The 21,640-nt window shown below is 42.8% G+C and overlaps 1 protein-coding gene across 7 annotated transcripts; it reads right to left on the reverse strand.

The window, feature by feature from the left end:
• Nucleotides 1-889: 889 nt before the first annotated feature.
• Nucleotides 890-18,745, reverse strand: ZBTB14 (zinc finger and BTB domain containing 14). 7 transcript variants are annotated; one of them, XR_013927072.1, is made up of 5 exons: nt 15,688-18,745; nt 13,226-13,306; nt 8,214-12,709; nt 6,581-6,651; nt 890-5,939 (listed from the first exon to the last, which is right to left on the reverse strand). XR_013927072.1 is itself a non-coding variant. In XM_080380552.1 (4 exons), exons 3-4 carry the CDS (start codon nt 13,226-13,228, stop codon nt 11,366-11,368), a joined length of 1,347 nt encoding a protein of 448 aa, XP_080236678.1. In that variant the 5' UTR covers nt 13,229-13,306; nt 15,688-16,542; nt 16,594-18,745; the 3' UTR covers nt 890-11,365. The 7 variants fall into 7 exon arrangements, 3 of the variants coding, with proteins under 3 accessions (XP_080236678.1, XP_080236679.1, XP_080236680.1); XR_013927071.1 differs by lacking the exon at nt 6,581-6,651; XR_013927073.1 differs by having other exon boundaries at nt 890-6,651.
• Nucleotides 18,746-21,640: the final 2,895 nt, after the last annotated feature.

Genomic DNA, 21,640 nt, shown 5'->3' on the forward strand with positions numbered 1-21,640 from the left:
CAGACAGGCATTCCCTTCACTGAGGTAGATGAAGGAGTCACAGCCCAAAATTCAGAGCCTTTAGGTCACACAGCAATTCTTATATATAGCACGGAATTCAGTCCAGTCAAGTCCTTGGCTAATGACTCCGGATCTAGCAGAGACACTGTGAAACATAGGAAAAGGTTTTAAAGGACCTCTCATATAACCACTGACTCAACAAGGCCATATGATTCTGCGGCATGCTAAAGACTCATAGGATAAGTTGGGAGCCTGCCACAAGTAAAATTCTCAACTTTGAACCTTTTCTGTTCTACCAGCACAACACATTTGTTAGACTAAAAAACAAAAAAAAACAAAAACCAAAAGAAATCAATATTTTTGCATGTGTCTTCCTCTTTTCTATAAAAACTGTTTTAAGACCCTGATCATACCACAGCTTACTGGTGTGTGTAACTTGACACAAGTCATAAATTTAGGCAAATGCTCAAAGTCTTCAAAGAACTTAAAAAGATAGAAGCAAAGAAGCACTTATGACCCATGACAGAATTGTTAGCCCATGAGCTGAAGAGTCAACTTTAAAATAAGACATTACCAAATTTGCAAGAAAATACTGTTTCATTGAAGTCCACAATTAAGTTATAACATTCTGATAAATGTAAACAATGTAAATATTAAACTACATGCCAAATTTAATGCTCAAAGAAGAGAATGTAAAATGTACATATAACTAAAAACGTAAATCTAACAAGCATAATTTTAAATGCTACTGAACACCTTAGATTGTTCAAGAACTGAGAATGGGAAACTATATTGAATTACACCTATATGAAATACAAACAGTAAATAAACAACAGTTTCCTAACTTGTCCTGTAGAGTCAAAAGGACTGGGATTTCATCATGCATGGCTGAAAATTAAACAACTTGATCAAATAAGATAAATATATAAATTTTACATTGTGTTTGAAAACATCAACTTTGTTACAAAATGATTTAGAACAGCAGAGTATCAAAACTTTACATTAGGCTAGCAAGATTCACAGAGCATAATCCACATGCGATTGTAAAGTATCCCCAATAGGACATCCCTACTTCAGCAGAATTTATCACATCCACCAAATCAGGGCTCCCCTCTGACTGCATTTAACCCACCCTTGGGACAATGAGAGATCTACAAGAAAGCCATACAACTGGATAAAGGAAAAGTTAATTACTGCAGTGGAAAATTAAACCTATGTTTCATATTGAAAACATGTACTAATGCTTTTAAAATGGGTAATTGTTAGCTTTAATTAAAACATTTTTGTCTAACATACCTCTATGACAGCAGCCATGACATTTTCAAGTAAGAGTTTCTAATGTATTTCAGTTTTTTTGCAGACCGAGTAGCAAAACTCTACCATAAGCAAACTTGCCTGTCACATGCTTTAAAAACTAGCCTTTAATTGTTACAATGTGTGCAGCTGTACGTAATGGCTAGTCCAGTAAACAAGGCCAGTTACCTTCAGATCTCTAACTCTACTAAAATAAAAAAGGGTACGGTTGCTCCTTCCTAATTCTCAAGTGTACAGTTGAACTCTTTTCCCATACTGGATTTAAGATCAAGAATTCCAGAAACAAAGTAAAAATATGTTTATATTAAAAACAAACAAATGAACAAACAAGTCTCTCCAATTGAAGCATTCGATGAGATCTTACCTGCTTTTCAGGGGTATAAGATTTCACGTACAGTGCTGAAAAGTTAAAAGACTGAAACCTTACACCAACATTACAAAGTTTATGTCTCAAAATTCTGTTTTAAGTTCTATTTTATACTTTCAGAGCAAGAATGTAGTAGCCATGATTGTTATAAATCTTACTGGAAAATAAGGATGAATTAGTAAAATAAAAAAATCAATAATAGCTGTAATATAAAATAAGGCACCTTGTAAAAAGAAAGTATTCCAGTTGTTACTTCAGATGGGAAAAATAAAGTCTTGGTAAAAGTAAAGGACAGAAAACTATGAGAAATATCACAGAACAGAACACATTTCCAGGGGAGAACTTTTCACTGAAAGAAGGCAACTCTGGACAAAAAATATCTTCCACAGGTTCAGCTACACAACTGAACTTAAAACTCCTTATTCTGAAGTACCAAATGGAAATGTAAAAATACCTATGAGTTTTACATTCAGGCCTTCAAATAGATTCATATTTGTACCTGGAAAGAGATCAAAATCAATCATCTAAAAACTTCAAGTTTACTACAGAAGCCTGAACTAGAAAGACAGGAAAAAAAATTAACATGAAATCAGTCTGACATCACCTAATGAAATACGGAATGTATCCCTATCCTTTGGATTTATATTATTCGCAATCACTAAAGAGACTGATTATTTTTTACACAGTAAGTGATCTAAAATAGACCCAAAATAAGTATGAAGTGAATATTATCTACTTCTTATACTTGTAAACATTTATCTGTGTTGCAAAAATATGATTTTTCATCCTTTTGGTGTTACAGATTTGTTCTTCAGTAAATTAAATACCTATTGTCTGTTATAACTACTCTTTTCTCCTTAACCTGAGCAACTTGTCACAATTCAGTGCTTTGTGGGATTGTTGTATGAAAGGCAAACAGAGCCAGATTAATTTAAATAATAAAAGAAAGAAAAAAAAACTCCACCGCCTTCAAACCCCCAATTCTGCTCTCCTGAAAAAGCAGGACTGCAGCATACACACCTCACTCTCTGAAACCCTGGAAGTCTCCCACCAGTGGCTGTTGCAAAGAAGTTTTGTCTGGTCCTTTCTGTTGCCTGAGCGCTTCTCACAAACACTTTGCAACAAGTGCTGTGTTTCACTACCTTGTATTTAGTGTGATACCGAAGTTGGGCAAGTCCCGCTTCATTCTTTCTCCCAACTCTAGCTATGTGCTCCTGCCACTTACCTTGAATCAGATCTAATGAATTGCTTCCACAAGGTAGGTCAACCTAAAACTAACTCACTGAAGCACTGTATTGCTTTATTATAGAAATTCACTCAACTGGCTTATCCTAAAGCCACCAAAGCCATTACATCTGAGGCAAACAAGACAGAGAATCGGGTGCAAAAGGTACCAGCAAGAGAGGAAAGAATGGGATTACCCCCTTTAGCAGCAATTTGCACTTCTATTACAGCAGCTAAATTGGGGCTGCTCTTCCACTGACCCTAGCACTGAGACAATCATGTGGAGCTGCTAAGAAGGTTAAAAAAAAAACAAAAACAAAACAAAAACCGCTTCATAACCGTTAAGTTTTCAGGCACTGCAGCTCTGCATGGCATGGTTCACTGAGACATCTCATGAGTGCTACTATGGGCAAAAGAACGGCAATAAATTGCAGCAACCACAACTTTAGTAGTCTTAAATCACCACGGATTCAATCCCTTGACCTCATTTAGGTTTTTTGTTCACTTGCAAACAGGGAAACATCTCATGATTTATCTGTGCCTTGGACATAAAGTTTACTGCTTTGGTACATTGGTACATTGCTTCTCTCTTTTTGCTATCACCTAGGATAGACAAATATGTTTGAGTTAAAAAGAGTGCTAAGCCTGTTCCTGTGCTCCAAGAACACTGAGAATAGATCATCTTTGGATCAAAGCCAACAGCCATTACTGTGTTAACAAAATAGCACATACTGTTCAGCATATTAATGAGCAATCACAGTATTAGCCCTACCATAATTCTATGCATAGTAAATTCTACCTGGAGAAATACGGGAAAGTCTTTTCAGTTTCAATTGAACCTCTCTGCCCTGAAAGCCTTCAACAAGAACAGAAGAACATAACTTAGGAATGAGATTTGTCCAGACAGGACAAACTTTTAGGGGTTAACTATATAAGACAGTGTGAGCTGTCACTCATTTAGCTACAGTTGAAACAAGAAGGTCCTGCTCCTTCCTCTTCCCTGTTTATCCTCATCCCTGCTCCTGCCTGAATACCTTCATCACTTACCTCACATTGGCACTGAAGTTCACCAGGCACCTTTGTGAGCAGGAAAGGGGGGGGAAGGAACGAGACTCACCCTTTCACCAAAATTAAGCTGTACAATGCAAAATGTACTTTGCTATGCATTTACAAGACTGTATTCTCAAAACCCAACTTTACAGAACAGAAACAAATAAAAACAATGCTTAAGTTTAAAAATAAACATGGAGAAACACTCCATTGTAAACTATATTTCCGTAACAGAAGAAGCCACTTCCTATCCACTTTATATCTTGGCAAAGTAATCAGATCAAACCCTATTGCCACCTGAGAAAACACTGCTCAGTGTCCTAAGCAGATCTCATGAAAACTTCAGCTATTTTGTAACAGGAATAGGGGCATGATAATGGGCTTATTTGGGATACAAGGAAGATTGATCCCTGGGTATAAAGAAGTGTTTAATGCTGCTTAGACATAGGCAGCCAGTATAATTAGGTATTTCTAGCATAATAGAGCTACAGGAACAGATACTTCATGGCTTTCAAACCAAGAAAAAATAAATCTATACACCAATTCTAAATACTGGAGATTAAGGTAACGAAAACAAATCAACAAACTATCATCTCAGGCTACTGACTTCTTAAGCAATGAAAACACATTCTTAAATATAACGTACTCTAATATATCAAATATAAATTTGCATGTAGTTTATATTTAAGTTTGATTCATGCAATGTTTAGAACATTTTTCACAGTATATTCTTGCTTTTACTCCAACTTTTCTCCCTAACTTTGTCCATGCAACCTTGAACAAAACAGAAACATGTAAACAATCTTTGACAGTATGCAAAACAGAACGAAATACTATCTTTAAAGACATAGTCCCAAAACCTCCACTCTGTTAACCCCAATTATTCTGATGACAAGTACAAAACAGACATAAATCATCCACAGATAAATGACAACTTCCCTTGAAGAGGAACTCCTGCCTGAAGTCACACAGAATCTCGTGTCAGTACCACTTCCAATTTCTAGTGTAGAAAGAAGTGAGGTTTTGATCTCTGAGGGGAGTTCTACCATACTACATCCTCTTGTCTGAGCAATCTGCAATGCCACAACAGTAGTTTGCTCCTGTAAGCACTGCTTGTGGTACCCTTGATCCTGGAAAGATCATCTTTATCAGCAAAAAAAATTTAGGATATTTTTGTCTTTGAAAATATTCTAAATATTGAGCTTCCCTGCATCCAAGTTGCTTGCATAGTCAGATTACTCAGATGTATAAACAGCCACTGAGAAGAGGTCAGAAAACTAAAAATGTAAGCACTGTAGGGTTTGGGGGTTTTTGGTTATTACTTTTAACGTAATGGATTTCCATCAGAAAATACGTTTTTCTAAAACAGAAGAGTGCTTTTATGCTTCGGTGAAAAAAGTTGAAATGATCAATTTTCATAACTCTCATGATTTTATGACTCCATAAAGATGATATATATTCAATGCAGTATATTCATTAATTCCTTTTACTTCTGCATTAAATATAGCTTTCAATCTATTTATATGCATACTACATAACACGCACTTACTGTCTTATACACTTCTTCAAAATGTCTCGGTATTATCAAAAAGAACATACATTTGGAATTTCTATTCAGTAAGAATTTCAATTTCTTTTTAGTACCACTTGTTTTACAAACAAGAACTACAGACTTTTTTTTTTTAAAATAAAATATATGTGTTTTGGAAGGAATCTGAGATACAAGTATCTGTATTCTGCTTGGCCATGCTTTTTGATATCCATGTAACAAACAGGTCAGACATGGTACAACTTTATTCATATGGTCTACATGTTTTTCAAGTTTATCAATAAAAAATTAGATGCTTAGCTGCAGATTATTAAAAAAACAGACTTCAAAAGTTGATTTCTATTGCAAAAGCTCTAGTGCTGTTCACCTTGGAACCACTGAAGTTCATCCGAGTTTCCAAGTTTTGAGTTTCATACATATCTAAAGGAGCAGGGCCTGCAAATAAAAGAAATATAAAAGAACAGTGGAGAGAAATACATTGGAAAACATATCAATATTGTATAAATCACTATTTTTAGCTACTCTATTATTTCAGGTTTATTTTATTACATTTAAAAATCATTCCTGAGAAGAGCTATCTTGACTCCTATGACACATACTTAACAAATCTCTTCATGGAAATCCTCCATCTGTTCTGAAACAAGTAAGAATGTTATAATTGTTTTAGATATATATAGAAACAAATGACAGACCAACTGCTGTAATGGAATTTTTAATGAAACACGCATGTTTCTGGCTGATTTGGCATACTACTGTGATCTATGGACTAACTACTTGAAAAAGATGGAAATTCCTTAGATCTGTCTTTACCTTCTAGGTAGGATTATTCTATTCTGTAGTGATCTGTAAATGTTTACATTCAGAAAAGTTGTATGTCGTTAGCAGTCGATGTACTTTGTTTCAGAAATGCTTTGTCTCTTCTGTAACTAAAAGCAGTGTCTAAATTGACGAAAGACTTAATAATAGATAATCTGTCCCTAAAAATATACTCTAAACTTAGGGTAGACTTTCTGAAATCATCTCATATTTTATTCTATATCTCACCCAACTCTATTAATTTAAATATCCATACTTACTGGAATCACAAAGACTATCTCTAGATTAGAAAATTGGGGCCTGATCTTCAAAAGAACTCCAGTTTGCGTACCTAAATGGCAAGATTTTGAGGAGTACTTAGTATTCTGTAGCTTACATGAACAAACAGAAGCTGAACTTCTCAAACTTTTGCTACTTAAGTCAGCACGAGGCATTTTCTTTCACACAACCACCTTTAAAACTCTAATCTTGAGAGCTAAAACTTTTTAAAAGATTAAAGCAGAAAAACGAAAACACAAGTAGTCAACTGTGAATTGCTTAATTTTCTAATATTTGTTTAAATATTGATAAGAAGGGGTGGGGAGCAGAGAAGGGATGGAAAGTATTCTTTCCTGAACTTTTACAGTTACCAAACCAAGTTGTACCAAATAATCAGCAGCGTGCCCGTGGCTAACACAGTTTGGATCAGAAATTAATCAGATATTCAATCTTTTACTTAATTAATCTCAATTTTTTATATATATGTATGTGTGTATATATATATGTGTGTGTATATATATAAAATACTCAACCAAAATTCAAAATGTGTTCTCTTTGTTCCCTTTTCTCTTTACAATAAACCCACGCTATTTTCAGGAACATACAGCTGAGATCACAGAATAGCAAAATTCTTACTTCAAGTATTTCTTTTCACTCTAACTTACTTAGTCTTTTAAAGCACTATGCTTTTTAACCCTTCCAACCCAAACCATTCTATAATCCTGTAAATGGTTATTCTTCCTTAGTATTTGCACCTTTTTGCAACTGAGAGGATTCGGTTTAGCATCTCAACTTATGTTGACCTTAAAGACCCATTCGGGTCACCAGAAGAACCTCATTTCACATCAACTAACATTGCTGCTTTACATACATGTAAGCCCTGATCATGCAAGAACTTATTTTTATACTTAACCACAATACATGCACAGTTCCATTGAAGTCATATGGTCACCTAACATCGTAACATGGACAGACGTTCAGTACAAGCCAGAATAACCGAGTTTTTGCTAGCCTATGTAATATTGAAGACGTAACTGACTCCGATTTCACAAACCATATATGGAGAATTGTATGTTTTGGGCTCATTCCATGAATGATTATTTTCCTACTTAGTTCTGAGAAAAACAATCAATTCACATCTAATGTGGTTTTAGCCCTCTGTGTTTCTATAGCACTCTGTCATTCCTGCACGTATACTAGTTCACTAAAAATCTGCCTGCTGTTGGAAACCTCATTAGGAATATTAGACTAGTCTGGCCCTAATACAGTCAACAGAATTCCCATTAATTGGACAGAATTTCATCCTCTGTCTCATAAGCTCTGAAAGAAGCTTCTATCCTTGTAAAAGTAAAACTAAAAATGTACCCATTCCTCGATCAACACAACTCATAGTTTACAGTTCATCATGCTGGAAAACCTGTGTGACTTGGAGCTGACACATATCTGCTTCTGTACGTGGCATCTTCTGGCACAGACAGGAGAGAGTTGAGAGCAGTAGTATCTTAAGATGATGACAGATTTACTTGAACTTTACAGACAGACCCCTGGAGCATGTAAGGTAACATCCCTTCAGAATGTACACAACGAACATGATTAATTTAGAACATATTAACAATAATGTACAGATAATGTTACCTCCACACATCCTTTCTGAAACCTTTTCCAAAACTTTAAGCATTCCAGGGCATCTCCCTGTTTTGAATAAAAACAGTTGGGAAGGGAAGAAAAAATTACCTATTTGCTTTCCAAAAAAAGAAAAAAAATAAGGTAAGTTCACACCCTTGAAACAGATAGTGGTAGTAGAAATTGCCAATAAAATTCTCAACTTCTCAAAAAATAACTGAGCCTTTCCCTTCTGGATCAATACTATCATTGTTGGTCTCAGGAACATACAGCAGTCTTCTGACTCTTAAGCAGTTAAAAACCAGTAAGAGGTTGAGGCGTCTTTCAAAACCTTTGACATGGAAGCAATTCCATTGGTTTGACTGAATTTGTTCCTATGACACACTGTTAAGACCAAGCCTCACGTAAGGTGTTTATGCCTGTCCAAGGAACATGCAATGATAACACTTGTTCCTGCCTCTGCACACTTTTGTACTAGAATATGTGTAATATCAACCTGTCCCAGTTTTAAAGAGCGACAAACGTCATGCAACCCTTACTGCTGCAACCCTGTATAACTCTTACCACTGTAAACTTTATAGCAGAATTTACTCTGACATAAAACAATGTTACCACTTTCAGCTGTATGATTTTTAACGCACACCTGCTTTTCTATAACAATTTCAAATCCACAGCCTGACTGCTTGTGCTTAAATGTCAGAGGGCAATTTTCTTTAACTGTAAGCTCTGAGCTCTGTCCTTCCATTCAAGCATCTGCTGTCCCAGTGAGCTTCATTTTCATTTATTACTTTCCAAAAAAACCAATGAAGCTCTTCTTGAGAAGTTACTTAGCTTATCCCTCAGCTTCAAGGCAGAATTAACTGTATTTATACCATTCCTAACAGATGTTTGTCCAAGTCGTTCTTGAATATTGTCACTAGTTGGGGATTGCAGTGCCTCCTCGGTCATTCTGTTCTAATAATTCATTACTCAACCCTTCAAAAGTTTTTTTCTAATGTCTAACATAAACGTTCACAGCTGTAATTTAAGCTCATTACTCCTTCATAAGAGATCTTGAGAAAATTTACTCTCTTCATCTTTTACATTCTTGAACTCTTATCACAACAGATCTCCTTTGTACAGTTTTATCAATCCCAATTTTATCATCTAAGAAAAAGTGAACACAATTTTAGGTAAGAAAACATAGCAAGACTAATATATTTAGAAAAAAGTAGATCCCATTTTGGACCTACCAATTTTATATCTATGATCATATACAGTAAAACATTTTAACAATGGTCATTTATCATGTTCCTCAAGAGAACCAATAAAATGCAATGAATACACATCCTTTGATGTTGCACAGATACAAAATGTATAGTTTGTTTACAAACTAATATTACTGAATGTAAAATGAAGCAACATTTTAAAAAAATATATCGGTAAAGGTCCAAAGTTTACATTTTCTAAAATATTAAGTTCATGTTTTATTTACAGACTAGCTTTCAAACAGCTATTGGCATTTTAAGATAACTGCTTAACCTGATGAATACATGAATAAAATGAAGCTGTAAAAAAACCCAACCAAATAAAAAAAACACAACCAATAATCAAAGTTCCATATAACAGTTCCAAAAACACTATTTTCAATTTCTACTTAGAAAAAAGCAAGATGTGATCTACCACACAGTAACTTACCAGAAACTGGTCTAACACTTTCATATGCTATATGTATCGCAAGTGACCAATGCTACCCAACCACATGCCCAAGGGTGTGTTTTTTTGCCCATTCCAACTTCAAATGAAGTTTTGACAACAGTTGTAGTATTTACAAATTTAAAATAAAGGCTCGATACCCCTTTGGATTACATTACCACTGTTACTGTGTCTTCTCTTGTTGACTACATGTAGAAGACTGCAATCCAAAGACCACTTATTTTGACTCTGTGAGTTAAAAGTTAAATTAGCAGCATCTACCCCAGCTTGCCTGAAAAAACAAAACAGGCAACTAAGTAACAGTCTGTTAGTGAACACTGATTATGGATCAATAACAACTGAAGTTGATGACTAAAGTCTTGCGCTTGCCGAGAGATGGTGGGTCAGAAGGCAGAAGTTTTAAAATTTGAACAGAACCTATTAGCCCGTATGGCCAGCCTGAACGCTGCAGGCAGGTGTGCAACAGCCATGTGCTCTGCAACTCCAGAGGTCTGGCAGTGACACCTGGTCACTCAGCGGAACAGCTAATTCTCCTGTGCTGCCAGAAACACTCCTTTGCAACTGTGCTAGGTTAGGTGAGCTGAAAGCTGCATAATAAAAACTACAGCCTCAGGCTGTGTTAGCTTTAGCTGATTTCTGATGGGTCTAAGTAAGGAAGATGCCTCTTTCACGCTGCACCCTATTTCCTTTGTGGCTCTGTCTCATCTCTGGGGGCCTGCATAAGAGTGAATGCAGAAATAAAAGAGGCAGACTCTTTTCCCCACAGAGGGACTGGTGAATGCCATGACCTTCTGCTTTGCCAGCCAGGACCACTGTGAACAATGCAGGCTTTTCCAGGAAAGCAAGTATTTAATTAAACTTGCCACCTTAATTAAAATAAGAGGATATCTGAGGGAATGGACTAAGAAGCAATTTCATTTTGATCACCATCCCCCCTTACACCCTTGTTATACAACCCCTAGCACCTACTTAGGTGAAAAAAGGAGCAATTAAAAAGCTTAGGGAATCAACATCTGTTTCTCAAAAAACGCAGGTATAACACCTTCATAATTATGAAAAGCAAGTATATTCTTTCCATCTTTGTTATTTTCTGAGATCTCAACGTTTTCAAACTTAAATCACTGAATTAAATGTCTACATTGTATGCAGTATTCCACACAGGATGAAAAAACACCAGTTGGTGATGATCCCTGTTTGATAGATAACTTGATCGTATTCTCAAATAAATCGGGATATTAGTGCATTATGCTGCTAATGACAACAAAACAGTTTCATATTCTAAGAATATCCATCTCTGAAATGCTTTAAAATACTTAACCAAGCAATGCTATCTGTTCCTATGTGGCATCCAAATCCTCTAAAAATATGTCTTCTTGAAAAGATAATTCTCAGTCTAAACGTATACCAATGATAGATTTTGCTCATTGTCATTTTTTATATTATTTCTGATAAAGTTCCCGCTTTAGTTTTTAACTACAAGCTATAGTTTCTAATTGCTGCTCTGCTTCAGCAGCCATAGCTGCTGCCTGTAACTGTTCTGTTTCACTCTGGATGGAATTGGCTGTAGTAACTTGTTTTCTTTCACTGTGCATATTGTTCTCATGCCTTTTTAGATCAGATGCCTTAGCAAATGCTTTAGTGCAGGAACTGCAGACAAAAGGTTTCTCTCCTCGGTGTCTTCTTTCATGGTCTTTGAGGTGGGACTTGTGCTTGAAAGCTTTATCACACATATGGCATGCAAACGGCCTCTCATTACTGTGAACTCTTTCATGCTTTTTTAGATCCGGTGCACGAATAAAAGACTTTCCACATACCTCACAACTGTAAGGCTTGTAACCTGTATGTATTTTCAGGTGCTCTTTCAAATGAGCTTGCGTGGTAAAGCCCTTTGTACACATTTCACAAACAAATGGTCTATCAGCAGTGTGTAGCTTTTCATGCTTTCTCAATCGCGCTTCATCAGAAAAGGTCTTACCACAAGCCTGACATACAATGTGTTCCCTGTGACCATAAAGCAAATACTCAAACTTCATATCCCCAGCTGCTGTGGTCCAGCCTGGTGTCTGTTCGTCTTTCACTTCACTTATGCCATCATTAAATGTCAAAGCCTGAGGGGTCTGAGATCCTAAGTCTTTTGATTCGGTTGTTTCCATAGGCTCCACTTCTTGGCCATAGCAGTTTACTTTTCGAACCTCTTCACTTCCCAACTCCTTCAGAATTGCCTCTTGCACTCTCAGGGTAGTGGTAGGTGATTTTCCATCTTCCTGACTTGGTGGAGTTCCTTCCACTGTCACATCTGATGGACTGTCATCATGATCTCCAATTTCTTCCACCTCATCATCTTGAGTATCATTAGGTTCCCCCATAGGACGGTTTATTTTTAGACAGTACTTGCTCTTGGACTGTGTGTTTTCTTCAGGACTAGATACATCACGTTTTTGAGAGCAGAGTTTATCTAGAAATCGAATACCAAGAATCTGGCCAGAAGACATCATCAAATTTACATCCTCTTTCTTAACAGAAATCTTTGCAGTATACATGTAATTGAGAACTTCCTCAAAAATATCAGAACGAAGAAAATCTATTTCTATTACTGATGAACTATCAACTTCCAGTTTTTTGAAAAGTTTTTTGAAGTAGGTACTGCAGGCAGCAAGCACACACCTATGTGCTCTGAATTTAACATCTTCAACCACGATAGCTATGTCACAAAATTCTCCTTCCAATCGTTGTTCGTTTAATGTTTTCAGAAACACGGTTTTGTGATCGTCATCATTATATTTAATGGTTTCAGACATACTGATGAAAAACTCCTGTAAAATAACAAGGGAAAGTGTCGTCATTTTTATGAAGTACTCCAAGTCATAAAATCCCAACAGTTGATGTGATTTACATGCTCAAAGAATTGCCAATTTGTTTTTTGGTTTGTTCTTTTTTTGCTTAATATAACCAGGAAAAGCCTTTCAAATTATAAAAGCATTACTCTCAAACTTGTAAATTTGTAAAATTGTGAATACATGAAGTTCTTTCCCTAGGTTATACACTTTAGAGGGTACATAGTGATTTATAAAGGACAAACTTTTGCATCAATATACTAATTTATTCAAATATTTATTGATTCAGTTACCTGAAACTGGAACCTGTGAAGTTGCAATTCCCAATAAATGTATGATCCAACTGCAGCAGAAGTCATTCTTATAGCTAAAGGAAAAGTTAATACTAAAAAACATATACAAAATACTCTAAATGTGTCAGCATAACAAACTAAAGGTGAAATATCAAATATAAGCCTTACCATGTAAAGGTGAAATATCAAATATAAGCCTTACCATGAACAATGCAGGAAATTTTCTGAACAAATGATTGTTAAATATTTGACAGATTAGCCCTTACAATGGGCTGCCTTCAGCCTGAAAGACAGAAAGATAATAACATTTTAAGAAATGATAAAATCTATTTCAAAAATTGTTTTAAATTAATGTTAAAAGACAGCATTTTCAACTGTTTAAAATTATACAAAATGCACTGTTAAAACACCCAGATATTTTGACTGGTTCTACAGATGACTGCGTAAATTGATCTGATAGTGCTGTTGTCATAATCCATGTGTTTACCTTCCTCTGCCTACTTTACTTCCCTGAATCCGCTTTCTTGTTACTTACTTTGCACTACATCCAAGTCTGAAAAACCTCTACAGGAATCACTACAGTTAACTCAGCAACCAACCTATCAAAAAGGTGATGAGTCTTCTGCTCAATCAGTGAGCTGAGCAAGCCTAGCAGAGGGTCTGGCAAGCAGACCAAGCATCCCAAAAGACAGCAGTCTGGACTGCAGATGGACACGCATCCAGGACCTGAGAAAGAGACACCGAAGATACCAAGTCTCCAAACAGTGGAGATGCTGGAACAGCTAAAGGATAATCCAGAACACCTAAATTACTCAATCCCAAACTCCCACAGGCATCCAATTGTGATAGAAGCAGGAAATGCAGCGAAGAGGAGGGAAATTTAATATTCAGTTCAGAACAAATCCTCCATCACCTGGCACAGAGCTACTGGGAACTCCTTTCTTAAATTCTAATTTATACTTGACCCTATACAAAATGAAAGCAGATGACAGGTATGCAACTTCCACTCTTGATGCTGGGTGTTTAGCACGGTATGGGAACACCTGGCCCCCCACAAATACCTCTGGACGTCTGGAATCTCAGCATATAGTGCCACTGGCTACAAAAAACCCGAGGAAAGCCAAAATTCTTTTCTTAGTACTAAATAATCAGATGTTAAGATAGCCTGACAAGACTATATAAATGTTTGAAATACATTATAAATGTAACATATAAATGTTTGAAATACACCACCCCCCCCCCCAACCCCAAGAAACAGTGTGTATTTTTCTGGGCTGTCCCAGTCTACCATCCCAGGAAAATGCATTGCTCCAGCACCGAAGAGGGCAGGACAAACAATTATTTCAACAGGATCCACTTAGAGCTCTTTTCTGGGGAAAAACGCTGCCTTCTTTTTAAGCAAACAGCAAAAGTCACTGCTAATAATCTAGCAGCGATCCCACCCTGTGCTGTTAAAGAATACCCAATTTTGCGGCAATTCTGTTGAGATTTCCTAAGCCATAGCCAAATACAGGCGAAGTAATCGGCTGAAAGTGGTGTTGACAGGGGTGTGTAACTGGTGAAAGAAACAAAGTTACTGCTCTGCGAGTGCGGGCACTTGACCAGAGCACCCCGAGCACTGACCCAAGGCCGGGGGAACCCGTTGCCGCTCGCCCACCCGCCTGTGCTGCGGGGTCACCCATCACTGCTGCGCACACGCACACTTGTTACACAGCGACACCACCGCAGGGACGGGGGGCAACGTGTCCGGGGCTGTAACTGCTCTTGCAGCTCCTGTCCGCCGCCGTCCGAGCCCGGCTCGGTGCCTCGGCCACTCCGGCTCTGGCGGCTCTGCAGGCGGGCGGCCGCGGCGCTGCCGTGCCGTGCCCGTGCCCGCGGAGGCAGCCGGGCGCACGCCGCTCCACGCACCCGCCGGCGAGGACGCGGCGCAGGCGCGGGTTCCCGGCGGGCCCAGCCCTGCCGGGCCGCCGCGGCCCGCTCGTCGCCGCCGCCGCCACGGGAACCCGCGGCTGCCGGCGCGGCCCTGGGCTGGAGACCACGCCCGCGCTCCCGGCCCGTCGTCGGGGGCGCCCGCGAGCAGCAGGCGGCCGCTCTCCGGAGCGAGCCCGGCGCTACCCCCGCCCCGCGCCGCCCCGCGGGGCTGCGCGGGCACGGCGCCCCCATCCCCCTCGCCCCAACGGCTCTCGCGCGGCGCCCGCCCCGCCGGTGGCGGCGGTCGAGGCGACGTCAGGCTCCCGCCGCCGCCAGGCCGCGGCCGCGCGCCCCTTTGTTGCGGCCGCCGCGCGGGGCCCGCGCGCCCCAGCGTGCGCATCCGTCGCTGGCCGTGTCCGTGTTCTCCGCCTCGCCCTCCCCCCGCCCGCCCGCCCGCCGCGCGCGCGGGAGGCAGGCGCGCGACGGCTCCGAGCTGCTGACGGCGGCGGGCGCGCCCGCGGCGCCTCCATCTCACCCAGCGCGAGCTGCCTGGGCTTTAACGGCTGCGGCCGGCAGCAGCCGGGGCTGCTGGGGGCGGCGGCAGCAGTGAGCGGGGGAGGGGAGGGGGGGAGGAAAAGGTGGAGGCGGAGGAGGGAGGGGGCGCGCGAGGGAGAGCGCGCGCGCGCAGAGCCACGGCCGCCCTGCCGCCGGGCGGGGGGGGGGGAGGGGAACGGGGAGAAGGCTCGCGCTTACCTGCCGCCCGCGCGCGCGCGGAACCGCACTTCCCGGGGAGCGCGGGGGGCTGCCGCTGCCGCCGCTGCCGCCGCGCGGGAGGGGGCCGGGGAGGGGGGGCAGGGAGGGAGGGAGAAGGGGGGAATTTGGGGAGGGGGGCTGGGGGGGGGGTCTGCGCGCGTCTCTCTGGCCGTCACCGCCGCCTCCTGCACGAGCACTCAGTGCGCGCGCGCGCCCCGGGGGCGGGGGTACGTGCATGCGCGGTGCGAGCAGGGCGCGCCGGTGCCGGGGAGCGTGGAGGAGGCGGAGGAGGTGGGGACGGGAGCGCGCCGGACCCATCTCCCTTTTCGGGGGGCCCGCGCGGCGGCGGCGGCGGACGGGCGGGGGAGGGGGCCGGGGGCGCGCACGGCGGCGCCTTAGGGCGGCCCTCGCCGAACGGGCGCCGCGGAGCCGCTCCTGCCGCGCCGCGGGCACCCGCCTCGCCGCGCCTGCGCCCGCGTGTGCGAGCCCGGCGTCCCCGCCCCCTCGCACGGCGGCGAGCGCAGCCGCCAGGCGGGAGAAGGGGCGCGAGGCGGCCGGCGCCGAGGCCGTTGAGCGGCGCTCGGAGGGGCGGGGCCGCGCGCCGGGCACGCCCCGCGGGCGGGAAGGGGCGCTCGCCCCCGGCGGCGGCGCGGAAGCCAGAGGCGGCAGCGGGGTGTCGCGCCCGGCTCCCGCAGCGCCCGTGCCGCGTTTCCGCGCGAGGAGCGGCGGGGCCCCGCGGGGGGCGGGGCTGGGGGCTGAGTTTAGGCGGGAATTTTAAAAATCGGTGATCTCGCGGGCGAGCGGCGGCGGCGCTCCCGGCCGTCAGAGAGCCGGACGCCGCGGGTGGCGGCCGTGCTGCCGCGCAGGGCCGCGGTTACGGGTCGGGGCGCGCTTCGGCCCCTCCACGTCCGCAGCGTCCTCTGCGCGTCACTGACGGGGAAAAGTGGCTGCGGCTGCAATCCGCGGCGGGCGGTCACTGCTCCCTTGCTTAAAAACCTGGGGGGTTGATTTTTCGCAAAATAACACGATCAACAGAAAGAAAGAAAAGCCGTTACTGCACCGCTCATCTTCCACCTCCCATTTTTTTCCCAGAAGCAGTTCACGCAGCGCTAGCCTGACGGCACAGCGTTCGCTTAACAGATCTGGGGATAAACAAAACCTGAACATGTTGCTCTTAATGTAAAAGGCAGCAGTTCTGCTAGAAAAGAAAATGAAATCTCAAGGTAATAACTAGTTGTGTTGGAAATTACAGCCATTTAAACAAGTTACCAGAATAGCAGAATCGTACTCTGGGAGCAACGCGGTGACTTTTCGCCAGGTTGATAACTCCTGCCCCTTCCTGAGTCACCTCTGTGATGTGGTTGTGTAATGCACTGTGGTGAAAGTTTATTAAGTAATGATTGGTTACTGCTCATGGAAAAGTCTTTGATCATGTATTTAATTAGGAATTGTTTAACTTGCACAGGGAGCTCAAGGACAACTTTAAATCGGATTTAATGAATCTGACAGGTGGTGCTTGTTCTGAGCCCCCTGAACAGGCAGTATATGAGCGGGACCATCCGGACAATAAATACCGTGTGCAGCTGTGTCGTGAGAGTAACTCAACCACACTCAGGCATCTGGCCAGCGTCCCTGGCGTGTGTGGACCTAATGGATCATGAGACAGTGCACACCTGCACTTGGCACAAATTTAAAAGCTGGGTATGTAAGCTGGTTTTGTTTTCGCTGAGGCTGAGTATAAAGGCAGGCAAGCTCCGGGACTGGGTCAGAAGCCTCACCTACGGGTGGATGCTCTGTGTAGGAGCTTCCCAGTTACCGAGACTCCTGGCATCAGCTGCAACGAGGCTTCCCAGCTGAAGTGTGGGCCTGGGTGGTGTTACTAAGGTGGTAATCGGTGATGTATCCTTTTCTTAATCACTGTAATGCTTTGCGGTAATGATTTGATGCATCGCTCCTATTGTTCTTTTATCATATTGTGCATAATAACTAGTACTGTTTCTTTTTATCATATTGCATGCTGTTTTCCTGTATTATATTGTAATATAATAAACATTTATTTTTATATTTTATTTGGAGTCCATTTTTGCTTAGTATCCAGTCAGTCAGCAAAACATGCGCTAACATTTGTAGTGAATTGCTCTCCAGCTGGATTGCTCTGTCTTTTATTACTATTATTAATTAAAAGATTTTATGTTTTCTACCCATATTTAGATATAATTAAATGAAGTCCCTATTTAGCCTGGGCAGTCAAAACTGCCGAGCTCCTTCTTGTAGTAACATTGGTGATTTGCATTCAGAAGGCAGAACTGTCTTAAATCTTTTATTTCTAGGTCCTGTGCCAGAATTCCCTCCAGAGTGGAATGAGCTTTCCTGTTTTTTTCTTCAGCAGTGCCTCAAACACTCCTGTGATAACCTCATGAGTCTTTAGAAACATGTAAGTGCAAAGTTTACTATGCTGACCAGCAAATTATGCCTCTTCATTTTGTCATGCTCTCTGTTTCTGCTCTACCTGTGCAGCGCCTGGCACAGTATGGGCATGCTTAATATCTAGGTCCAGGTTCTACAGTAATGCAAGTGGAAGAATTAAACTCCTGGTGGAGAAAAGTGTGGCGTCATAGGAAAGCTATGGCTATCCATTTTTCCTGTCTGTTTTCCTGTGTCATGGGCTACTTCTGAATGCGTACTGCATGTTTCCAATTTTATCATTAATAGCTCTCATTGAGATACTAAAGTAGAGGAAGTGTAAGTTCAATATCCAGACTAGATAACTATGAATTGAGGAGAATGAAAAATAAAGCATTGCTACTAACTGTGTGTGGTGGGTTAGCCCTGGATGGATGCCAGGTGCCCACAGAAGCTGCTCCATCACTCCACTCCTTAGCTGGACAGGGAAGAGAAAATATAATGAAAGGCTCCTGGGTTGAGATAAGGACAGGGAGAGATCACTCACCAGTTATCATCATGGGAAAAAAAGGCTCAACTTGGGGATATTAGTTTAATTTATTACCAATCAAAGAGTAGGGTAATGAGAAATAAAACTAAATCTTAAAAACACCCCTCCCTTCTTCCAGGCTCGACTTCACCCCCGATTTCTGTCCCCCCTCCCGCCCAGCAGCGCAGGGGGCCGGGGCCGGGGGCTGCGGTCAGTCCATCACACGCTGTCTCTGCCGCTCCTTCCTCGCAGGGGGAGGCTCCTCACACTGCCCTGCTCCAGCCTGGGGTCCCTCCCGCGGGGACAGTCCTCCATCAGCTGCTCCGGTGTCAGCCCTGCCCACGGGCTGCAGTTCTCCACAGCCTGCCCCAGCCTGGGTCCCCGCGGGGTCACAGGCGCTGCCAGGACCCTGCCCCAGCCTGGGTCCCCGGGGGGCACAGGCGCTGCCAGGACCCTGCCCCAGCGTGGGCTTCCCACGGGGTCACAGCCTCCTTTGGGCACCCACCTGCTCCGGCGTGGGGTCCTCCACGGGCTGCAGGTGGGGATCTGCTCCACCATGGACCCCCACGGGCTGCGGGTGGGGATCTGCTCCACCATGGACCCCCACGGGCTGCAGGTGGGGATCTGCTCCACCATGGACCCCCACGGGCTGAGGGGCACAGCCTGCCCCACCGTGGGCTTCACCACGGGCTGCAGGGGAATCTCTGCTCTGGCGCCTGGAGCCCCCCCTGCCCCTCCTGCACTGACCTGGGGGGCTGCAGGGATGTTGCTCTCACTCCTCTCTCCAGCTGCAGTTGCTGTTGCACAGGGTTATTTCTGGCTTCTTAAATGTGTTATCCCAGAGACACTACCACCGTCAGTGATGGGCTCTGCCTTGGCCAGTGGTGGGTCTGTCTTGGAGCCGGCTGGCACTGGATCTGTTGGACATTGAGGAAGCTTCTCACAGCTGCTCACAGCAGCCACCCCTGTAGCCCCCTGCTACCTAAACCTTGCCGTGCAAACCCAATACACTGTGCCATACTTTTCATTTCATATAATGTGTCAGGTATTTGCCATGTGGTCTGAATTTGGCAGTGCTGTTTGGTGAGCTGGCAAACTGAAAGACTTCCTCACTTCTGTGGGAGTGCTGGAACACTGCGGAATTGTAAGTGCTATAGCTAATATTATAAAGCACGTACAGAAAGCAGTAGGAGTAAAGGCTGTTAAAATTTAGCAGTACCTGGTAATAATAATAAAATTGCAGGTGCAGTTCTAGCAGCCACTAATAAGTGGCTTATTTAAACTATTGCATGTGAGACAATTGCACATTTCCCTGTGATTTCTTTTGCTGAGTAATTGAAGTGAACAAGAAGTAGAAACCAGCGCCACATGGGAATCCAAGTTTCTGATGAAACCTGCTTGTCTGAAGTGCACCTGTGAACGTGTACCCCACACACCCCATGAATGGCCTGTGCTGAAAAGCAATGGGAGTTTACAAGTCATCTCAAGTGCTGGTGTGTGGAAAGCACAGGTTCTATGGTAATGCGCGTATAAAACTGAAGCCTGACAACAGGTCTGAATCTGGGCATGTTCCACAGGGTTTTGGAACTAAAAGGCAAAAGGTAAAGGTCACAAAAATTTCTGCTGAAAAGACCTGGGATTGAAAATATGTATTATTGAAGGTGAGGCATAAGAGTAAGAAAACACACCTCCACTAGCATGTCTGTGGGCTAACTTATGTAATCATGTCGCTTGCCAAAAGGAAGTATTTTTTTCAATCTACTGGAAAATATTCTTCTGCCAAAAAAGTGTAACCAGGAGGAAAACCTGTCCTGATCATGTGACTGAAACACTCTTCCTATGAAATTAGCCTGTACCCAGCTAACTGACTAACATTCAGGCTTCGAAGCAATTTTGCTCTTTTCCTGTCTGATGGACCAGACTGTAGATACTGTAGAACTGTTGAACCAGCCAGCTGTTTCCAGACTGTTTGGATTGCAGGGATATCTGTAGGGGAAAAGAGCCTTTTGTAGGATGCACTTCTTTGTTTAGAAAATTGTGTAACAGGAGTGAAGAATGGTGAGTGCCCCTGTCTGCAAACATGTGTGAGGCATCCAAGATTGCATGCTGAAGGCTTGCATCTAACTTGTTCTAAGCGGCAACTGGTTTTAAAATGTGTATTAAGTGTCAGTGGATTCTCATGTGTTTGTGATGGTTAGTTTTATAAAGTCTGTATGAGTTACAAGCGATGATAAAAGCATCACAATATTATGGCCTGATTGCATGTATTCAAATTGTATCTTGGTCTTGCAGAAACAATCATCACACAAGGACATAGATTTTCTGTGTTCAGTTTTCTTGGGTCTGATTTCTCGTCAGGCTGAGTGGGTAAAAGAAAGTGTGGATATGAACAGCCCAATATTTGTGAAAGGAAACCACAGAGCTGTAAGCGTATTCCCACATGTCAGCAAGGACAGGCTATGTAAGCCTCCCAAGAGTGTAAGTGAATGTGCAAGGAGAGAGGAGGACAGTCAGGGAGCAGATGCTCCTTGCAGTGTGTGTTTCCCATAGCAACCTGGCAAATTTCCCAGCAGAAATTTGCGTATGAGTTAGTCATGTTTTTGCATCACTTCTGTATTTTCAAGTATCCCCACAAAAGAGGGAACAGGAGAGACAAATGAGAAGGATCAGAGCACAGATGATGGAGGTTGGTGGCACAACCCCTGGCTAAGCTGACAAAGAGGGACAGTGAGAGGCCGTCTCACCACCCAAATGATTGAATAGCACTCATAGTTTTGCACCTGTTCCAGAAGGGACACAAGCCCTCTCTAGAGAACCTGATCTCTAAAATCTTATTTAACAGTATTGCATTCTAAGTAGAAAAGCATTTTAATTATATATACTTTCCTTACCAATCATTTCTAGTTTGTCTACAGTCATGTATAGTAACACATGATGATACGTGTTTGTCAAAAGTTGTGGTAGGTAGGAGATGTGGCCATGTGAACACAGCAGTTCACGCTCTGTGCATGCACAAGGCAC

The sequence above is a fragment of the Falco punctatus genome (genome assembly GCF_963210335.1).
Source record: "Falco punctatus genome assembly, chromosome: 3".
Taxonomy (NCBI): Eukaryota; Metazoa; Chordata; class Aves; order Falconiformes; family Falconidae; genus Falco; species Falco punctatus.